Here is a 19,557-nt window from a genome sequence, read left to right as displayed (position 1 = left end):
AGAGGAACCCTGAAGAGGGGTAAGAGGTTAGTTTGAGGAAGGAGTTGCGTTGACCACATGCTACCAATGATCTTATTTTCAGCTGGAGGACTTTGTAATATCAGCAGTTACCTGGGTACTGTTGAGGGACTGGAGAGAAGGACTGAGGGACTGGAGAGATGAACAGGACACAGAATAATTTCCTTTACTTCAAAAGGAAGTGGCAAAGAGTCCTCTAGTCTACTGCTCTGAAAGACATTGAATTCACTTATAATTTTCTAAAATAACTACTAATATATTTTCTGCAACAAAGTTTATTTTCAAGGACACTTGTACAAATATAGTAAACAAGCCAAAGACAAATATTATACCTGACATTTTCTCACAAATCTACATCTTAATCATGGTATAAATTTCCAAAATCGAAAATGTAATACTACCGTGTAGTAAATGTGACTTGATTAAAACATTTCATAGAAACATGATTATTTTTAGATACAAAAACACATGCAGCCTTCTCATGGTCGAGAGAGGAGCTGTCATTGTCTCCAAACACCACGTTATAGAGAGAAACTTCACTGACAAGGGCTGCATACCAAATGGCACCATATTCCCTAATTAGTGCACTACTTTTAACCAGAGCCCATAGAGAATGAAACTTATAGAGAAGAGGTTGCCATTTGGGATGTACCCAATTTGTCCATCAGTTGGCAGAAGGAAGCAGGTCTTCCTCACTGGCCTACAGGTTGGAACGAGTTAGCCATGGAAACTCCTAAGAGACAGAGACAGACCATGGACAGTCAGTCGAACTGGCTTTGACGTCCAGATTTGAATTTGCCTGGTATAGACCAGGGAACGGGGTGTCATGTCAGATTTGTCCTGTAGTTACCTGTTGCTTCCTGTCTGAGGAGGGGTCTATGAGGACGTTGAGGAGACTAGGTCTCTCCCAGTCACTGAGGCTGAGCTGTAAGGCACTACGCAGCTCCTCCTCTGTCCGTACCAGGAACCCTCGTCCTCCGAAGGCGTTCATGACCTCATCATAGCGGGCTTCAGGCAGCAGGGTCACAGGGGGGGCTCTGGAGAGGAGAGGGGAGAGTGGAGGGGAGAGAACCGAGGACAAGATGACCAACATACCATCACTAGAGGTAATCCTGACCTTGACATAACCAGTCAGAGTAGGCCCAGTCCCAAATTGACCTTTAAACCCAAACCCCTCTGTACTCACACAGTGGTGAGATCTCCCATCTTCCCCATCATTTCCCACGTCTCTGCATCCACGCCGCTGTAAATCCCGTTGTTGTTGACCACGATGATGACCACCGGGAGTTTATACCTGGTCAGAGGGGAAAGCATCAACGACGAGGGGAAAGCATCAATAACGAGGGAAAGCATCAATGACTAGGTTAGGGGTTGACACTTTAATTCTCCTATGCACCTGACCAGTGATTACTACAACCACATTTTGCTATGTGAGAGAGACCTTGACTGTACCAACCTGCACATGGTCTCCACCTCCATTCCAGAGAATCCAAAGGCACTGTCCCCCTCCACACACACCACCCTCTGGCCTGTTTTCTGGTTCCTCTGCACTGTTGCAGCCGCGATGGCAAAGCCCAGACCCACCCCCATGGTCCCAAAGGTGCCAGCATCCAACCTGCACACACACACACACAGACACACACACACACACACACACACACACACACACACACACACACACACACACACACACACACACACACACACACACACACACACACACACACACACACACACACACACACACACACACAGACACACACACACAGCACAGACACACACGCACACACACACACACGGCTGTGTGAGCTCAGAGTGTGTAAAAAAATGTATCTTTGTTTGTGTGTGTGTCTGTGTGTTAAGTAGGAAGCAAGGAACAATATCTGGGGGGTTAAGATACTAAGAGAGTCCATATAGTCAGCCTGTCAGGCAGCACTACATTGGGAAGTCATCTAGTCAGCCTGCCAGGCAGCACTACATTGGGAAGTCATCTAGTCAGCCTGCCAGGCAGCACTACATTGGGAAGTCATCTAGTCAGCCTGTCAGGCAGCACTACATTGGGAAGTCATATAGTCAGCCTGTCAGGCAGCACTACATTGGGAAGTCATATAGTCAGCCTGTCAGGCAGCACTACATTGGGAAGTCATATAGTCAGCCTGTCAGGCAGCACTACATTGGGAAGTCATATAGTCAGCCTGTCAGGCAGCACTACATTGGGAAGTCATCTAGTCAGCCTGCCAGGCAGCACTACATTGGGAAGTCATATAGTCAGCCTGCCAGCACTGTTGGGAAGTCATCTAGGCAGCACACTACATTGGGAAGTCATCTAGTCAGCCTGCCAGGCAGCACTACATTGGGAAGTCATCTAGTCAGCCTGTCACCTGTCATATAGGCAGCACTACATTGGGAAGTCATATAGTCAGCCTGCCAGGCAGCACTACATTGGGAAGTCATCTATAGTCAGCCTGTCAGGCAGCACTAGTCAGCCTGCCAGGCAGCACTACATTGGGAAGTCATCTAGTCAGCCTGCCAGGCAGCACTACATTGAGGAAGTCATCTAGTCAACCTGTCAGGCAGCACTACATTGGGAAGTCATCTAGTCAGCCTGCCAGGCAGCACTACATTGGGAAGTCATCTAGTCAGCCTGCCAGGCAGCACTACATTGGGAAGTCATCTAGTCAGCCTGCCAGGCAGCACTACATTGGGAAGTCATCTAGTCAGCCTGCCAGGCAGCACTACATTGGGAAGTCATCTAGTCAGCCTGCCAGGCAGCACTACATTGGGAAGTCATCTAGTCAGCCTGCCAGGCAGCACTACATTGAGAGGTCAACCTGTCAGGCAGCACTATATTGAGGAATCATCTAGTCAGCCTGCCAGGCAGCACTACATTGAGGAAGTCAGGCAGTCAACCTGTCATTGGGAAGTCAGGCAGCACTACATTGAGAAGTCATCCAGTCAACCTGTCAGGCAGCACTAGATTGGGAAGTCATCCAGTCAACCTGTCAGGCAGCACTAGATTGGGAAGTCATCCAGTCAACCTGTCAGGCAGCACTAGATTGAGAAGTCATCCAGTCAACCTGTCAGGCAGCACTACATTGAGAAGTCATCCAGTCAACCTGTCAGGCAGCACTAGATTGAGAAGTCATCCAGTCAACCTGTCAGGCAGCACTAGATTGAGAAGTCATCCAGTCAACCTGTCAGGCAGCACTACATTGAGAAGTCATCCAGTCAACCTGTCAGGCAGCACTACATTGAGAAGTCATCCAGTCAGCCTGTCAGGCAGCACTACATTGAGAAGTCATCCAGTCAGCCTGTCAGGCAGCACTACATTGAGAAGTCATCCAGTCAGCCTGTCAGGCAGCACTACATTGAAGTCATCCAGTCAGCCTGTCAGGCAGCACTAGATTGAGAAGTCATCCAGTCAACCTGTCAGGCAGCACTACATTGAGAAGTCATCCAGTCAACCTGTCAGGCAGCACTAGATTGAGAAGTCATCCAGTCAACCTGTCAGGCAGCACTAGATTGAGAAGTCATCCAGTCAACCTGCCAGGCAGCACTACATTGAGAAGTCATCCAGTCAACCTGCCAGGCAGCACTACATTGAGAAGTCATCCAGTCAACCTGTCAGGCAGCACTACATTGAGAAGTCATCCAGTCAACCTGTCAGGCAGCACTAGATTGAGAAGTCATCCAGTCAACCTGTCAGGCAGCACTAGATTGAGAAGTCATCAGTCAACCTGCCAGGCAGCACTACATTGAGAAGTCATCCAGTCAACCTGTCAGGTTCCTGGACAACAACAACTAATTCCTACTTGCCTACAGGGAAAAGACTTGTGTGAGGCGGCATGCCTTGCCTGTGTCGAGGAAGGTAGTTGTTCAACATGGTCGACCAATGTCCATGGTGTTGGCCCCCTCACTCACGATGACACAGTCGTGGGGCAGCAGCTGGGAGATGTGGTGGAACACTTGGTAGTAGTTCATGGGTGTTGTTGACTGAAGAGCTAATGCCTGGAGAGAGAAACACAATCAAATCAGGGGTGGTAGATAGGCTAGCTTGCTTAGGTCACAGGTCATGGACGCACACACCAACACACCTTTGTCATTGTTGCGTTAGCAGCCATCTTCTCTTTCAATGTGGTCCACCATTCTGTATCAGCTGGATACTTCCAGCCATCTTTATGAACATACTCTAGGAGCTGAAAGTTAAGACGAGGAGTAGAAACTAAGCAAACTGAATCAAGTACAGATGTACGATCTTAATTTGAGCACCCTGTAGCAGGAGAACTTTCCTGCAATGCAGGACATGTAAAATGTGTTGTATATTTGAGGTTTAAAAAGGCTTCTGAAGTGTTTACTCGTATACATTTCAGACTTGATTTTCCCCTATGAGAAATGTATCAACCCCTACAGAAAATGTAAAATTATTATAATCCACATAATAATTCACATTCCTGTTGCTGCAGGATTATTTTCCTGCTGTAGCAGACTGGTTCAAATAAGATCCTACATCTGTACCAATTCAATTCCATGTATACTTTGCTGAAAATCAAATAGTTGTTACAGACAGGATAATCAATGCTTGTTTCTTTAAAAAAATACATTTGTTTTAAACATTTTTATTTTAATTTTAAAGTGTATTGAGACTTGTTAAATGCACTGTAAATACAGACCACCTGGACCCAGCAATACAGTAACATACAGATATGGGGCACATATTAAATTAAATTCCTGAGTTGTGTTACCTGCTTGACAATAGCATTGACGTCCCCCAGGACTGAGATGTGTTACCTGCTTGACAATAGCATTGACATCCCCCAGGACTGAGATGTGTTACCTGCTTGACAATAGCATTGACATCCCCCAGGACTGAGATGTGTTACCTGCTTGACAATAGCATTGACGTCCCCCAGGACTGAGATGTGTTACCTGCTTGACAATAGCATTGACGTCCCCCAGGACTGAGTTGTGTTACCTGCTTGACAATAGCATTGACGTCCCCCAGGACTGAGATGTGTTACCTGCTTGACAATAGCATTGACATCCCCCAGGACTGAGTTGTGTTACCTGCTTGACAATAGCATTGACGTCCCCCAGGACTGAGTTGTGTTACCTGCTTGACAATAGCATTGACATCCCCCAGGACTGAGTTGTGTTACCTGCTTGACAATAGCATTGACGTCCCCCAGGACTGAGTTGTGTTACCTGCTTGACAATAGCATTGACGTCCCCCAGGACTGAGTTGTGTTACCTGCTTGACAATAGCATTGACGTCCCCCAGGACTGAGTTGTGTTACCTGCTTGACAATAGCATTGACGTCCCCCAGGACTGAGTTGTGTTACCTGCTTGACAATAGCATTTACGTCCCCCAGGACTGAGCTGTGTTACCTGCTTGACAATAGCATTGACATCCCCCAGGACTGAGTTGTGTTACCTGCTTGACAATAGCATTGACGTCCCCTAGGAGAGCCGCAGCAGGTTGCATGTTGTTCCCCATCTCCTCTGCACATAGATCAACCTTGACATAAATAAAGTATGTGGAACGTTACTACAACATACCAGCAACGACATATGACAGGAAGAGCACCGTGCGCGACACATGACAGGAAGAGCACCGTGCGCGACACATGACACGAGGAGCACCGTGCGCGACACATGACACAAGGAGCACCGTGCGCGACACATGACAGGAAGAGCACCGTGCACGACACATGACAGGAAGAGCACCGTGCACGACACATGACAGGAAGAGCACCGTGCGCGACACATGACAGGAAGAGCACCCTGCGCGACACATGACACGAGGAGCACCGTGCGCAACACATGACAGGAAGAGCACCGTGCGCGACACATGACAGGAAGAGAACCGTGCACGACACATGACAGGAAGAGCACCGTGCGCGACACATGACAGGAAGAGCACCCTGCGCGACACATGACACGAGGAGCACCGTGCGCAACACATGACAGGAAGAGCACCGTGCGCGACACATGACAGGAAGAGCACCGTGCACGACACATGACAGGAAGAGCACCGTGCGCGACACATGACAGGAAGAGCACCGTGCGCAACACATGACAGGAAGAGCACCGTGCGCGACACATGACAGGAAGAGCACCGTGCGCAACACATGACAGGAAGAGCACTGTGCGCAACACATGACAGGAAGAGCACCGTGCGCGACACATGTAACAGCAGCTGGAAGACCGGCCAAACACAACAGAAATAACCAGGTTCCACAACATAATGATAAGGCTAACACACACACACACACACACACACACACACACACACACACACACACACACACACACACACACACACACACACACACACACACACACACACACACACACACACACACACACACACACACACACACACACACACACACACAAAAATATACTCAGCAAAAAAATGTATGTCCTCTCACTGTCAACTGCCTTTAATTTTCAGCAAACCTATCATGTGTAAATATTTGTATGAATATTAGATTCAACAACTGAGACATACACTGAACAAGTTCCACAGACATGTGACTAACAGAAATGGAATAATGTGTCCCTGAACAAAGGGGTGGTCAAAATTAAAGTAACAATCAGTATCTGGTGTGGCCACCAGCTGCATTAAGTACTGCAGTGCATCTCCTCCTCATGGACTGCACCAGATTTGCAATTTCTTGCTGTGAGATGTTACCCCACTCTTCCACCAAGGCACCTGCAAGTTCCCGGAGATTTTTGGGGTAATGGCCCTAGCCTTCACCCTCCGATCCAATAGGTCCCAGACGTGCTCAATCGGATTGAGATCTGGGCTCTTTCGCTGGCCATGGCAGAACACCGACATTCCTGTCTTGCAGGAAATCACGCATAGAATGAGCAGTATGGCTGGTGGCATTGTCATGCTGGAGGGTCATGTCAGGATGAGCCTGCAGGAAGGGTACCACATGAGGGAGGAAGATGTCTTCCCTGTAACGCACAGAGTTGAGATTGCCTGCAATGACAACAGGCTCAGTCCGATGATGCTGTGACACACCGCCACAGACCATGACGAACCCTTCACCTCCAAATCGATCCCACTCCAGAGTACAGGCCTCGGTGTAACGCTCATTCCTTCAACGATAAACGCAAATCCGACCATCACCTCTGGTGAGACCAAACCGCGACTTGTCAGTGAAGAGCACTTTTTGGGAGTCCTGTCTGGTCCAGCGATGGTGGGTTTTGTGCCCATAGGCAACGTTGTTGCCGGTGATGTCTGGTGAGGACCTGCCTTATAACAGGCCTACAAGCCCTTAGTCCAGCCTCTCTCAGCCTATTGCGGACAATTTGACCATTGATGGAGGGATTGTGAGTTCCTGGTGTAACTCGGGCAGTTGTTGTTGCCATCCTGTACCTGTCCCGCAGGTGTGATGTTTGGATGTACCGATCCTGTGCAGGTGTTGTTACACGTGGTCTGCCACTGCGAGGACGATCAGCTATCCACCCTGTCGCGTTGTCTTAGGTGTCTTCACAGTACTGACATTTCAATTTATTGCCCTGGCCACATATGCAGTCCTCATGCCTCCTTGCAGCATGCCTAAGGCACGTTCACGCAGATGAGCAGGGACCCTGGGTATCTTTCTCTTGGTGTTTTTCAGTTAGTAGAAAGGCCTCTTTAGTGTCCTAAGTTTTCATAACTGTGACCTTAATTGCCTAGTGTCTGTAAGCTGTTAGTGTCTTAACGACCGTTCCACAGGTGCATGTTCATTAATTGTTTATTGTTCATTAAACAAGCATGGGAAACAGTGTTTAAACCCTTTACAATGAAGATCTATGAAGTTATTTGGATATTTAAGAATTATCTTTGAAAGACAGGGTTCTGAAAAAGGAACGTTTATTTTTATTGCCGAGTTTATATACATACATATAAAATATCCAGTTGAAGTGGGACGTTTACATACACCTGAGCCAAATACATTTAAACTCAGTTTTTCACAATTCCTGACATTTAATACTAGTAAAAATCCCTGTCTAAGGTCATTTTGGTCACTTTGTCGTCCTTAAGCCATTTTGCCTCAACTTTGGAAGTATACTTGGGGTCATTGTCCATTTGGAAGACCCATGTGCGACCAAGCTTTAACTGACAGTGTGTTCAATAAAGACATGAAAACGTATCATTGTTTGTGTGTTATTAGTTTAAGCAGACTGTGTTTGTCTGTTGTTGTGACCTAGATGAAGATCAGATCAAAGTTTGACCAATTTATGCAGAGATCCAGGTATTTCCAAAGGGTTCACATACTTTTTCTTGCCACTGCATGTGTGTGTGTGTGTGTGTGTGTGTGTGTGTGTGTGTGTGTGTGTGTGTGTGTGTGTGTGTGTGTGTGTGTGTGTGTGTGTATATAGCGTTCCCTTTTATAAACCGAGTGATTTGAGCACTGAATGCTGATTGGGTGTTTAGCCGAGGTACTGTATATTTAAGCACTATGGCCCAAGGGGGTGTGGTATATGGCCAATATACCATACAGGCCTTAGCCATGGTAAATTTGCCATAACCACAAACCCCTGAGGTGCCTTATTGCTATTATAAACTGGTTGCCAGCGTAATTAGAGTAGTAAAAATACATGTTTTGTCATATCCGTGGTTAACAGTCTGATAAACCACGGCTGTTAGCCAATCAGCATTCAGGGCTCAAACCATCCGGCTTATAAAAGACTGTTTAACATGGGCATGACCCCAAAAATATTTTCACTGTTCGAATGTGGTGGTAACCAATTTATAATAGCAATAAGGGACCTCTGGGGTTTAAGGTATATAGCCAATATATCACGGGATAAGGCCTGTGTATCCAGGCACTCTGCGTTGCATCGTACATAAGAACAGCCCTTAGCAGTGGTATATTGACCATTTACTACACCACCTTACAGATGTACTGTACAGCACTATGACAGCCATGACATTATTTAGACAGACCACAAGAGACTTATAGAGAAGCTATTTAGGTAATAGACTAAATCCAATAGACTGATTCAAAGACATTTATATCTGGTTACAATGAACTGCAGTACACTACGACATGACCTGTGACTAGGGTTGCAAAATTACGGCAACTTTCCCAAAATTCCCAGAAATTCCTGTTGGAAGACTCCAGAAATCAGAAAATCTAACGTAATAAGCAGAAAATCTGGAATCCTGAAAATAACATTTAAAAAGCAACCCTACTGGTGAACTTTGACCTACCTGGATGACCTTCACATGGGGGTCAAACCTGGGGGGAAGGCCAAAGTGCAGGATCCAGTTGAGCCTGGCACCAAGTAGGACCACAACATCAGACTGGAGCAGAGCTCTGCAGTCCACACCAAGACCATAGAACCAGGAGGATAGGAAGAGAGGAGTATAGGAGGAGGAGGGTTAGGAAGAGAGGAGTATAGGAGGAGGAGGGTTAGGAAGAGAGGAGGAGTATAGGAGGAGGAGGGTTAGGAAGAGAGGAGGAGTATAGGAGGAGGAGGGTTAGGAAGAGAGGAGGAGGATAGGAGGAGGAGGGTTAGGAAGAGGAGGGTTAGGAAGAGAGGAGGAGTATAGGAGGAGGAGGGTTAGGAAGAGAGGAGGAGGATAGGAAGAGAGGTGGATAGAAAGAGAGAAGGTGGAGGGTTAGGAAAAGAGGAGGATGATAGGAGGAGGAGGGTTAGGAAGAGAGGAGGAGGATAGGAGGAGGGTTAGGAAGAGAGGAGGAGGATAGGAGGAGGAGGGTTAGGAAGAGAGGAGGAGTATAGGAGGAGGAGGGTTAGGAAGAGAGGAGGAGGATATGAAGAGAGGAGGAGGATAGGAAGAGAGGTGGAAGAGGATAGGAAGAGAGGTGGATAGAAAGAGAGAAGGAGGAGGGTTAGGAAAAGAGGAGGAGGATAGGAGGAGGAGGGTTAGGAAGAGAGGAGGAGGAGGATAGGAGGAGGAGGGTTAGGAAGAGAGGTGGAGGATAGGAGGAGGAGGGTTAGGAAGAGAGGAGGAGTATAGGAGGAGGAGGGTTAGGAAGAGAGGAGGAGAGGAGGAGGAGGGTTAGGAAGAGAGGAGGATAGGAGGAGGAGGGTTAGGAAGAGAGGAGGAGTATAGGAGGAGGAGGGTTAGGAAGAGAGGAGGAGTATAGGAGGAGGAGGGTTAGGAAAAGAGGTGGAGGATAGGAGGAGGAGGGTTAGGAAGAGAGGAGGAGGATAGGAGGAGGAGGGTTAGGAAGAGAGGAGGAGTATAGGAGGAGGAGGGTTAGGAAGAGAGGAGGAGTATAGGAGGAGGAGGGTTAGGAAGAGAGGAGGAGTATAGGGAGGAGGAGGGTTAGGAAGAGAGGTGGAGGATAGGAGGAAGAGGGTTAGGAAGAGAGGAGGAGTATAGGAGGAGGAGGGTTAGGAAGAGAGGAGGAGTATAGGAGGAGGAGGGTTAGGAAGAGAGGAGGAGTATAGGAGGAGGAGGGTTAGGAAGAGAGGAGGAGTATAGGAGGAGGAGGGTTAGGAAGAGAGGAGGAGTATAGGAGGAGGAGGGTTAGGAAGAGAGGAGGAGTATAGGAGGAGGAGGGTTAGGAAGAGAGGAGGAGTATAGGAGGAGGAGGGTTAGGAAGAGAGGAGGAGTATAGGAGGAGGAGGGTTAGGAAGAGAGGAGGAGTATAGGAGGAGGAGGGTTAGGAAGAGAGGAGGAGTATAGGAGGAGGAGGGTTAGGAAGAGAGGAGGAGTATAGGAGGAGGAGGGTTAGGAAGAGAGGAGGAGTATAGGAGGAGGAGGGTTAGGAAGAGAGGAGGAGTATAGGAGGAGGAGGGTTAGGAAGAGAGGAGGAGTATAGGAGGAGGAGGGTTAGGAAGAGATGAGGAGTATAGGAGGAGGAGGGTTAGGAAGAGAGGAGGAGTATAGGAGGAGGAGGGTTAGGAAGAGAGGAGGAGTATAGGAGGAGGAGGGTTAGGAAGAGAGGAGGAGTATAGGAGGAGGAGGGTTAGGAAGAGAGGAGGAGTATAGGAGGAGGAGGGTTAGGAAGAGAGGAGGAGTATAGGAGGAGGAGGGTTAGGAAGAGAGGAGGAGTATAGGAGGAGGAGGGTTAGGAAGAGAGGAGGAGGATAGGAGGAGGAGGGTTAGGAAGAGAGGAGGAGTATAGGAGGAGGAGGGTTAGGAAGAGAGGAGGAGGATAGGAGGAGAGGAGGAGGATAGGAAGAGAGGTGGATAGAAAGAGAGAAGGAGGAGGGTTAGGAAAAGAGGAGGAGGATAGGAGGAGGAGGGTTAGGAAGAGAGGAGGAGGAGGATAGGAGGAGGAGGGTTAGGAAGAGAGGTGGAGGATAGGAGGAGGAGGGTTAGGAAGAGAGGAGGAGGATAGGAGGAGGAGGGTTAGGAAGAGAGGAGGAGGATAGGAGGAGGAGGGTTAGGAAGAGAGGAGGATAGGAGGAGGAGGGTTAGGAAGAGAGGAGGAGTATAGGAGGAGGAGGGTTAGGAAGAGAGGAGGAGTATAGGAGGAGGAGGGTTAGGAAAAGAGGTGGAGGATAGGAGGAGGAGGGTTAGGAAGAGAGGAGGAGGATAGGAGGAGGAGGGTTAGGAAGAGAGGAGGAGTATAGGAGGAGGAGGGTTAGGAAGAGAGGAGGAGTATAGGAGGAGGAGGGTTAGGAAGAGAGGAGGAGTATAGGAGGAGGAGGGTTAGGAAGAGAGGTGGAGGATAGGAGGAAGAGGGTTAGGAAGAGAGGAGGAGTATAGGAGGAGGAGGGTTAGGAAGAGAGGAGGAGTATAGGAGGAGGAGGGTTAGGAAGAGAGGAGGAGTATAGGAGGAGGAGGGTTAGGAAGAGAGGAGGAGTATAGGAGGAGGAGGGTTAGGAAGAGAGGAGGAGTATAGGAGGAGGAGGGTTAGGAAGAGAGGAGGAGTATAGGAGGAGGAGGGTTAGGAAGAGAGGAGGAGTATAGGAGGAGGAGGGTTAGGAAGAGAGGAGGAGTATAGGAGGAGGAGGGTTAGGAAGAGAGGAGGAGTATAGGAGGAGGAGGGTTAGGAAGAGAGGAGGAGTATAGGAGGAGGAGGGTTAGGAAGAGAGGAGGAGTATAGGAGGAGGAGGGTTAGGAAGAGAGGAGGAGTATAGGAGGAGGAGGGTTAGGAAGAGAGGAGGAGTATAGGAGGAGGAGGGTTAGGAAGAGAGGAGGAGTATAGGAGGAGGAGGGTTAGGAAGAGATGAGGAGTATAGGAGGAGGAGGGTTAGGAAGAGAGGAGGAGTATAGGAGGAGGAGGGTTAGGAAGAGAGGAGGAGTATAGGAGGAGGAGGGTTAGGAAGAGAGGAGGAGTATAGGAGGAGGAGGGTTAGGAAGAGAGGAGGAGTATAGGAGGAGGAGGGTTAGGAAGAGAGGAGGAGTATAGGAGGAGGAGGGTTAGGAAGAGAGGAGGAGTATAGGAGGAGGAGGGTTAGGAAGAGAGGAGGAGGATAGGAGGAGGAGGGTTAGGAAGAGAGGAGGAGTATAGGAGGAGGAGGGTTAGGAAGAGAGGAGGAGGATAGGAGGAGAGGAGGAGGATAGGAAGAGAGGTGGATAGAAAGAGAGAAGGAGGAGGGTTAGGAAAAGAGGAGGAGGATAGGAGGAGGAGGGTTAGGAAGAGAGGAGGAGGAGGATAGGAGGAGGAGGGTTAGGAAGAGAGGTGGAGGATAGGAGGAGGAGGGTTAGGAAGAGAGGAGGAGTATAGGAGGAGGAGGGTTAGGAAGAGAGGAGGAGGATAGGAGGAGGAGGGTTAGGAAGAGAGGAGGATAGGAGGAGGAGGGTTAGGAAGAGAGGAGGAGTATAGGAGGAGGAGGGTTAGGAAGAGAGGAGGAGTATAGGAGGAGGAGGGTTAGGAAAAGAGGTGGAGGATAGGAGGAGGAGGGTTAGGAAGAGAGGAGGAGGATAGGAGGAGGAGGGTTAGGAAGAGAGGAGGAGTATAGGAGGAGGAGGGTTAGGAAGAGAGGAGGAGTATAGGAGGAGGAGGGTTAGGAAGAGAGGAGGAGTATAGGAGGAGGAGGGTTAGGAAGAGAGGTGGAGGATAGGAGGAAGAGGGTTAGGAAGAGAGGAGGAGTATAGGAGGAGGAGGGTTAGGAAGAGAGGAGGAGTATAGGAGGAGGAGGGTTAGGAAGAGAGGAGGAGTATAGGAGGAGGAGGGTTAGGAAGAGAGGAGGAGTATAGGAGGAGGAGGGTTAGGAAGAGAGGAGGAGTATAGGAGGAGGAGGGTTAGGAAGAGAGGAGGAGTATAGGAGGAGGAGGGTTAGGAAGAGAGGAGGAGTATAGGAGGAGGAGGGTTAGGAAGAGAGGAGGAGTATAGGAGGAGGAGGGTTAGGAAGAGAGGAGGAGTATAGGAGGAGGAGGGTTAGGAAGAGAGGAGGAGTATAGGAGGAGGAGGGTTAGGAAGAGAGGAGGAGTATAGGAGGAGGAGGGTTAGGAAGAGAGGAGGAGTATAGGAGGAGGAGGGTTAGGAAGAGAGGAGGAGTATAGGAGGAGGAGGGTTAGGAAGAGAGGAGGAGTATAGGAGGAGGAGGGTTAGGAAGAGATGAGGAGTATAGGAGGAGGAGGGTTAGGAAGAGAGGAGGAGTATAGGAGGAGGAGGGTTAGGAAGAGAGGAGGAGTATAGGAGGAGGAGGGTTAGGAAGAGAGGAGGAGTATAGGAGGAGGAGGGTTAGGAAGAGAGGAGGAGTATAGGAGGAGGAGGGTTAGGAAGAGAGGAGGAGTATAGGAGGAGGAGGGTTAGGAAGAGAGGAGGAGTATAGGAGGAGGAGGGTTAGGAAGAGAGGAGGAGGATAGGAGGAGGAGGGTTAGGAAGAGAGGAGGAGTATAGGAGGAGGAGGGTTAGGAAGAGAGGAGGAGGATAGGAGGAGAGGAGGAGGATAGGAAGAGAGGTGGATAGAAAGAGAGAAGGAGGAGGGTTAGGAAAAGAGGAGGAGGATAGAAAGAGAGGATGAAGAGGGTTAGGAAGAGAGGATGAAGAGGGTTAGGAAGAGAGGAAGAGAGCAGGGAAAAGAACACAATCAGATTAAACCAAATGTGATGAAAAGAGACTAGTTATAGATAGGGATTTCAGGAAGGCCCAGAGTTCTCCTGGTCTGTTCATCCTGGTCCTACTTATACAGGCAAAGGTCTGTACATGAATATGATGCCAGCTGAGAGAAGGAGTGGCTGACCTGGAGCGGGCAGCAGCAACACAGTTGGGGTGGTCGTCAGGCAGCACCCCTTTACCCATGGGGGTGGGCAGGAAGGGCAGGCCACACCCCTCCACCAGCTCCCTCAGAGCCCCCTCTGCTCTTCCATGGGCTGCACCTGCAGAGGGAAACAGACAGAGGGCACCGCCACACTGATATCAACAGACTGACCTTCCCAGCTGGGATGCATTCAGCTGAACACAACGTTGTGTAATGTTCAGATAAAAATATAGCATGTAGAACAAACATGCCTCTCTGACAGGTAGAATGAGTAATCATGTCCGCAACTTTTGTCTACTGAACGTGGTCCTGTTTTCAGCGGAACCCTGGTACAATGCTATAGGTGTTACAGTGCATTTCAGCTGGCTATTGATCCCTCCTGGACAGACAGTAACATAACTGGTAGTAGCGTCTGTCAACAGACTGTGGAAAGGGGGATACCTAGTCAGTTGTACAATTGAATGCCTTCAACTGAAATGTGTCTTCCGTATGTAACCCTCTGAATCAGAAAGGTGCGGGGGCTACCTTAATCCACATCCACGTCTTTGACACCCGGGGAACAGTGCCTTGCTCAGGGACAGAACGACAGATTTTTATCTTGTCAGTTCGGGAGATTCGATCCAGCAACCTTTCGGTTAGTGGTCCAACGCTCTAACCACTAGGCTACCTGCCACTAACGAGGAACTCTGTTCTGGTACGCTGATTTTTCACTACTGATCATTTGGACAAATCACAATTTCACAGGTGCTCGCATCTTTTCAATGTCAGAAGGGGATGGGGACATTAGGCCCATTAACTTGCCTGAAACTTGCAGAGAGTTTCTGTTTAGGGGGGGTGAAGAGTCACGTTTGTATCTTTGTATCTTTCTCTTAATATCTCCCCACAGAACTGAATCATGTACCTGACGCAATTCCACAAGATGTCAGTTCTGGGTTTGGCTATTAAAAAGCATTGCCTAACTTTCCCAATGATGTGTAAAGGCCGTTTGGCCTAACTTTCCCAATGATGTGTAAAGGCTGTTTGGCCTAACTTTCCCAATGATGAGTAAAGGCTGTTTGGCCTACCTTTCCCAATGATAAGTAAAGGCCGTTTGGCTCCTTTTAGAACAGCCAGTGCTTCTGTGATCGCCATATGGTCAGCCATGCTCACTGGAGGAGGTGGACAACAGGGCACCTCTCTGACAAAGGAAATAGGATAGAATTGGTCAAATATTAAACATGTTACCTATCAACTTCATTGCATAGGTAAATAAATCATGAAGGTCTATCTAGGCTTATTGCTATTCTCTGATGAGAATACTTTGATATAGTGCTATATTTTCTAACTAATTTAAGAAAATCTGGTCATTTCTTGTTCACTTCAGACGTTAAAAGGTAGAACAAAATCAAATCAAAATGACTATGGTGATGTGAAGTCAGAGGTATACATATTCAACAGTAACACATTAGTACACATTTTAAATGGATGAAAGACAGTGATAGCCACCAACCTGACTCTGCTCCTGTCCACTTTAGCATTGACCATGTCCCCAGATATGTCTACGTATACGGCCCCGGGACGTCCATACATGCTAGTGCGTACTGCCTAAGACAGACCAAATACCCTTCCATTCAGAATCAATTAAGGCTGTGTTCTTCTGAAGCACTTAAGTTACCTTGCTAAGCTGGAAAATTAGAGTTCAGAAAACAATTGCAGGTGATACCAAATGATATGAAGAGGACTAAACATAGGGAGTCAGAGGAGACTGTATACCTTCTCTACCACTGAGGAGATCATATCCAGACTGCTGGGCCGAGCTGAGAACTTACTGTACAGTCGGCACGCCTCCACCTGACGGACAAAGAGGACCACAAATAACAAATGATGTCTTCTTTCAGCAATTTAACTGCTAGGACCAGTTTCCTGGACAGAGATTCTCTATTGAGTTTGCTTTTTAGGCCATGACTAAGCTTAATCTGTGTCCGGGAAACCACCCCCTAATGTTCAATAGTCAGAAACCTCATGGTTGAATTAGTACCTGTGGAAACTCTTGAAACGCCCCAGTGGTCTCCTGGTTTTGATCGGAGGAGCCTCCAATAACAATCACAGGCCTACAGAGAGAGTCGTATCACACAATGACATCAACTGACAAGCGGAGATAGTTTGGAGTCCTCAGATTATTTTTTGCAGTGGAAGGATAGCATCCCTTCTTTTGAAAGGAAGGACCACTGAACATGAGTAGAAGGGCCTTCTGTTTGTAGAGTTCTAACATACCAGCAGTTCATGTTAGCGTTGGCCATTCCACCAAGAGCATGAATGAGTCCCGGTCCAGACACAACCAGACACGCCCCTGGACTGGAGAGGAACAGACAGACAGGCAGACAAACAGGAAGATAAGCAGACAGAGAGGAACAGACAGACAGGCAGACAAACAGGAAGATAAGCAGACAGAGAGGAACAGACAGACAGGCAGACAAACAGGAAGATAAGCAGACAGAGAGGAACAGACAGACAAACAGGAAGATAAGCAGACAGAGAGGAACAGACAGACAGGCAGACAAACAGGAAGATAAGCAGACAGAGAGGAACAGACAGACAGGCAGACAAACAGGAAGATAAGCAGACAGAGAGGAACAGACAGACAGGCAGACAAACAGGAAGATAAGCAGACAGAGAGGAACAGACAGACAAACAGGAAGATAAGCAGACAGAGAGGAACAGACAGACAAACAGGAAGATAAGCAGACAGAGAGGAACAGACAGACAGGCAGACAAACAGGAAGATAAGCAGACAGAGAGGAACAGACAGACAGGCAGACAAACAGGAAGATAAGCAGACAGAGAGGAACAGACAGACAGACAGGCAGACAAACAGGAAGATAAGCAGACAGAGAGGAACAGGCAGTAAGACAGGAAAACAAACTGAGAGACAGCAATGTAAAACAGCTATGAAACTGACCGTCACACACAAGTCTGGCTAGTTAATATCCCATGGTTTAGTATTGTATGGAGAGGGTAGTCTCTCTAGGCAAATGGGTTGCTTCCCACATAAACAATGTATGGAGATAGGTCAGGGATTTCAGAGAGGAGAGATCTCTAGAGCTCTCTTATAATGACAATCCTCCTACCGTCCAGTGAGGTAACCAACAGCAGACGCAGCATAGCAAGCCTGTTGGATGACACACACCATATATATTTATATACATCAGTATTACTGGTGTGCCCACAACCAACTCACGTAAAACATGTCATGGGAAGATTCCTACAAATAAAAGGTGGCTTACAGCTTGTTCATTGCGCATTCCCACATACTTGATTCCTGAGGCTTGAGCTGCCATAGCCACTTCAATGACTGGAACACCAACTATTCCAAACATATATTCTACATTCTGCAGAGAGATACATGTGGATACATGAATTAGGAATTGTTACAGTGTAGTTTAGATGTTCTTTGCATTGACACACACTTTGGCATACATCAACAGGGGTGTTTACATATGCTATTCCATATTTTAACAAACATCCACATAAAGATCTAAATGTTTTGCTACACAAATATTAATAGTTCGCTATACCAGTGCAATGACCTTTGACACACTTTCACAACTCCTAGTGGTACATTGTCACTGCCAAGGACATGATCAGCGACGAATATATTATTTACCAAACCGAAGCAATACCGTTATACAGTGTAATACTCTTTTATATAAATTGCACATATCTCACCTGAGCTTTTAGTGCCTCAGCAATGAGCTGAGCGCCTGTCACATCTTCCATTATTACTGTTCAGAAATCTGTTAGTGATACTCAATAGCTTATACGTAGTTTTTAGATCTCTTGCAAATCATTGGTTTTTGTCCGCATTACAAAATGCATTATATGAGTAGCGACAATCGATAGATATTTCGATAGCCACTTACTCCACAGAGTGCAAATTTGAGTGACTGGACGACTTCTGGCACTGCTGCCCAAAGCATGACCCGTTTATACGACTTCCGGGTTCAGGGCCAATCACATGAGCCGTACGATAGTAGTTATGAATATGTATGAACTAGTAGCCTTTTTCTTTTTTTATTGCGAGAACTACACAACATCTCATTATGTGTTTATAACTGCACTTATACTTAACTAAATTAAGTAATTATGAGTGTATGACTTGAGTGTATGCATTATAGATATGGGCTTCATAGAAAGTGTAACAACTGTTCTCTGTTCATCTTGTTTTAAAATTGTTAAAATAAAATGTATATTTAAAACAAGAAACAAAGAAAACACATTTTATGATTTTTAATAGTTTCAAAAAGTTGGTTGAAAATACACTTGAACTCACGAGCTTACATGGTTCTCGAATGAATCAGGTCTCTGCAAATAAATACTTAGGGATATGGTTGGATGATGAACTGTCTTTTAAAATGCATATTGACAAACTTTATAAACGGCTAAAAATCAAGCTAGGCTTCCTCTATAGAGACAGGACATGTTTGTCCTGTACAAATAGAAGACAAATTGTGCAAGCTACTTTTATGTCTGTAATAGATTATGGGGATATTATCTACATGCATGCTACGGCATCAACACTTAAATCGATGGATGCTACTTATCATTGAGTATATGGTTTATTACGGTGTCATGTATTGTCATATATTGTCATGTCTTGTCCCTGTGCTTTCTCTTCTATTCGTTTCCCCCTGCTGGTCTTATTAGGTTTCTTTCCCTCTCTCTATCCCTCTCTCTTTCTATCGTTCAGTTCCTGCTCCCAGCTGTTCCTCATTCTCCTAACGACCTCGTTTACTCTTTCACACCTGTCCCCTATTTTGCCCTCTGATTAAGTCTCTATTTCTCTCTCTGTTTCTGCTTCTGTCCTTGTCGGATCCTTGTTTGCTGTGCTGTGTTCTTGTTCCGTCCTGTCGTGTTTTTGCCTTCATCAGATGCTGCGTGTGAGCAGGTGTCTCTGTCAGCTACGGCCTGCGCCTATCCGAAGGGACCTGCAGTCTGTGGCCGCTTATCCTGTTATTCCCCTCTACAAACTAGAGGATTTCTGTTATCCCCGTTTGGACATTCCCTGTTAAGGATTCTGGATTATGTTATTTTCTGTTTGGACTTTAATAAACTCAGTTTCTGTTAAGTCGCTTTTGGGTCCTCACTCACCTGCATAACATACGGGCGCTAGCTACAGAACTCACCACTGTGTTTTGTATCAAAATGTGGGTTGGACTTCGCTGTCCATGAGACGAGAATATGTTCTTGTGTTTGTCTATGAAGCACTTCTGAATAAGCTACCTTCTTATTTATCATCACTCATCAATATTACAATTATAATTCCTAAAACCAGGTCTCAAACATGGATTCCACTTGAGGCCCATGTGATCTCCACAGAGTTGGGTATGGCTGCCTTTTCCTGTTACGCTCCTTGCCAATGGAAAAGCCTG

General features: G+C 47.2%; 1 protein-coding gene across 1 annotated transcript; it reads right to left on the bottom strand.

The window, feature by feature from the left end:
- Positions 1-277: 277 nt before the first annotated feature.
- On the bottom strand, positions 278-18,112 carry LOC124023920 (2-hydroxyacyl-CoA lyase 1-like). Its single transcript, XM_046338086.1, is given in 18 exon segments — positions 278-751; positions 869-1,055; positions 1,205-1,312; positions 1,475-1,633; positions 3,873-3,906; positions 3,909-4,026; positions 4,113-4,214; positions 5,451-5,534; positions 9,231-9,336; positions 14,132-14,267; positions 15,214-15,326; positions 15,639-15,733; positions 15,902-15,979; positions 16,167-16,239; positions 16,403-16,483; positions 17,257-17,297; positions 17,413-17,517; positions 17,855-18,112. Coding segments are annotated over 18 exon segments (1,704 nt in total). The 5' UTR covers positions 17,906-18,112; the 3' UTR covers positions 278-718.
- Between the last annotated feature and the right edge of the window lie 1,445 nt (positions 18,113-19,557).

The sequence above is a fragment of the Oncorhynchus gorbuscha genome, unplaced genomic scaffold, assembly GCF_021184085.1.
Source record: "Oncorhynchus gorbuscha isolate QuinsamMale2020 ecotype Even-year unplaced genomic scaffold, OgorEven_v1.0 Un_scaffold_1721, whole genome shotgun sequence".
NCBI lineage: Eukaryota > Metazoa > Chordata > Actinopteri > Salmoniformes > Salmonidae > Oncorhynchus > Oncorhynchus gorbuscha.
This window is presented reverse-complemented; position numbering and strand designations above follow the sequence as displayed.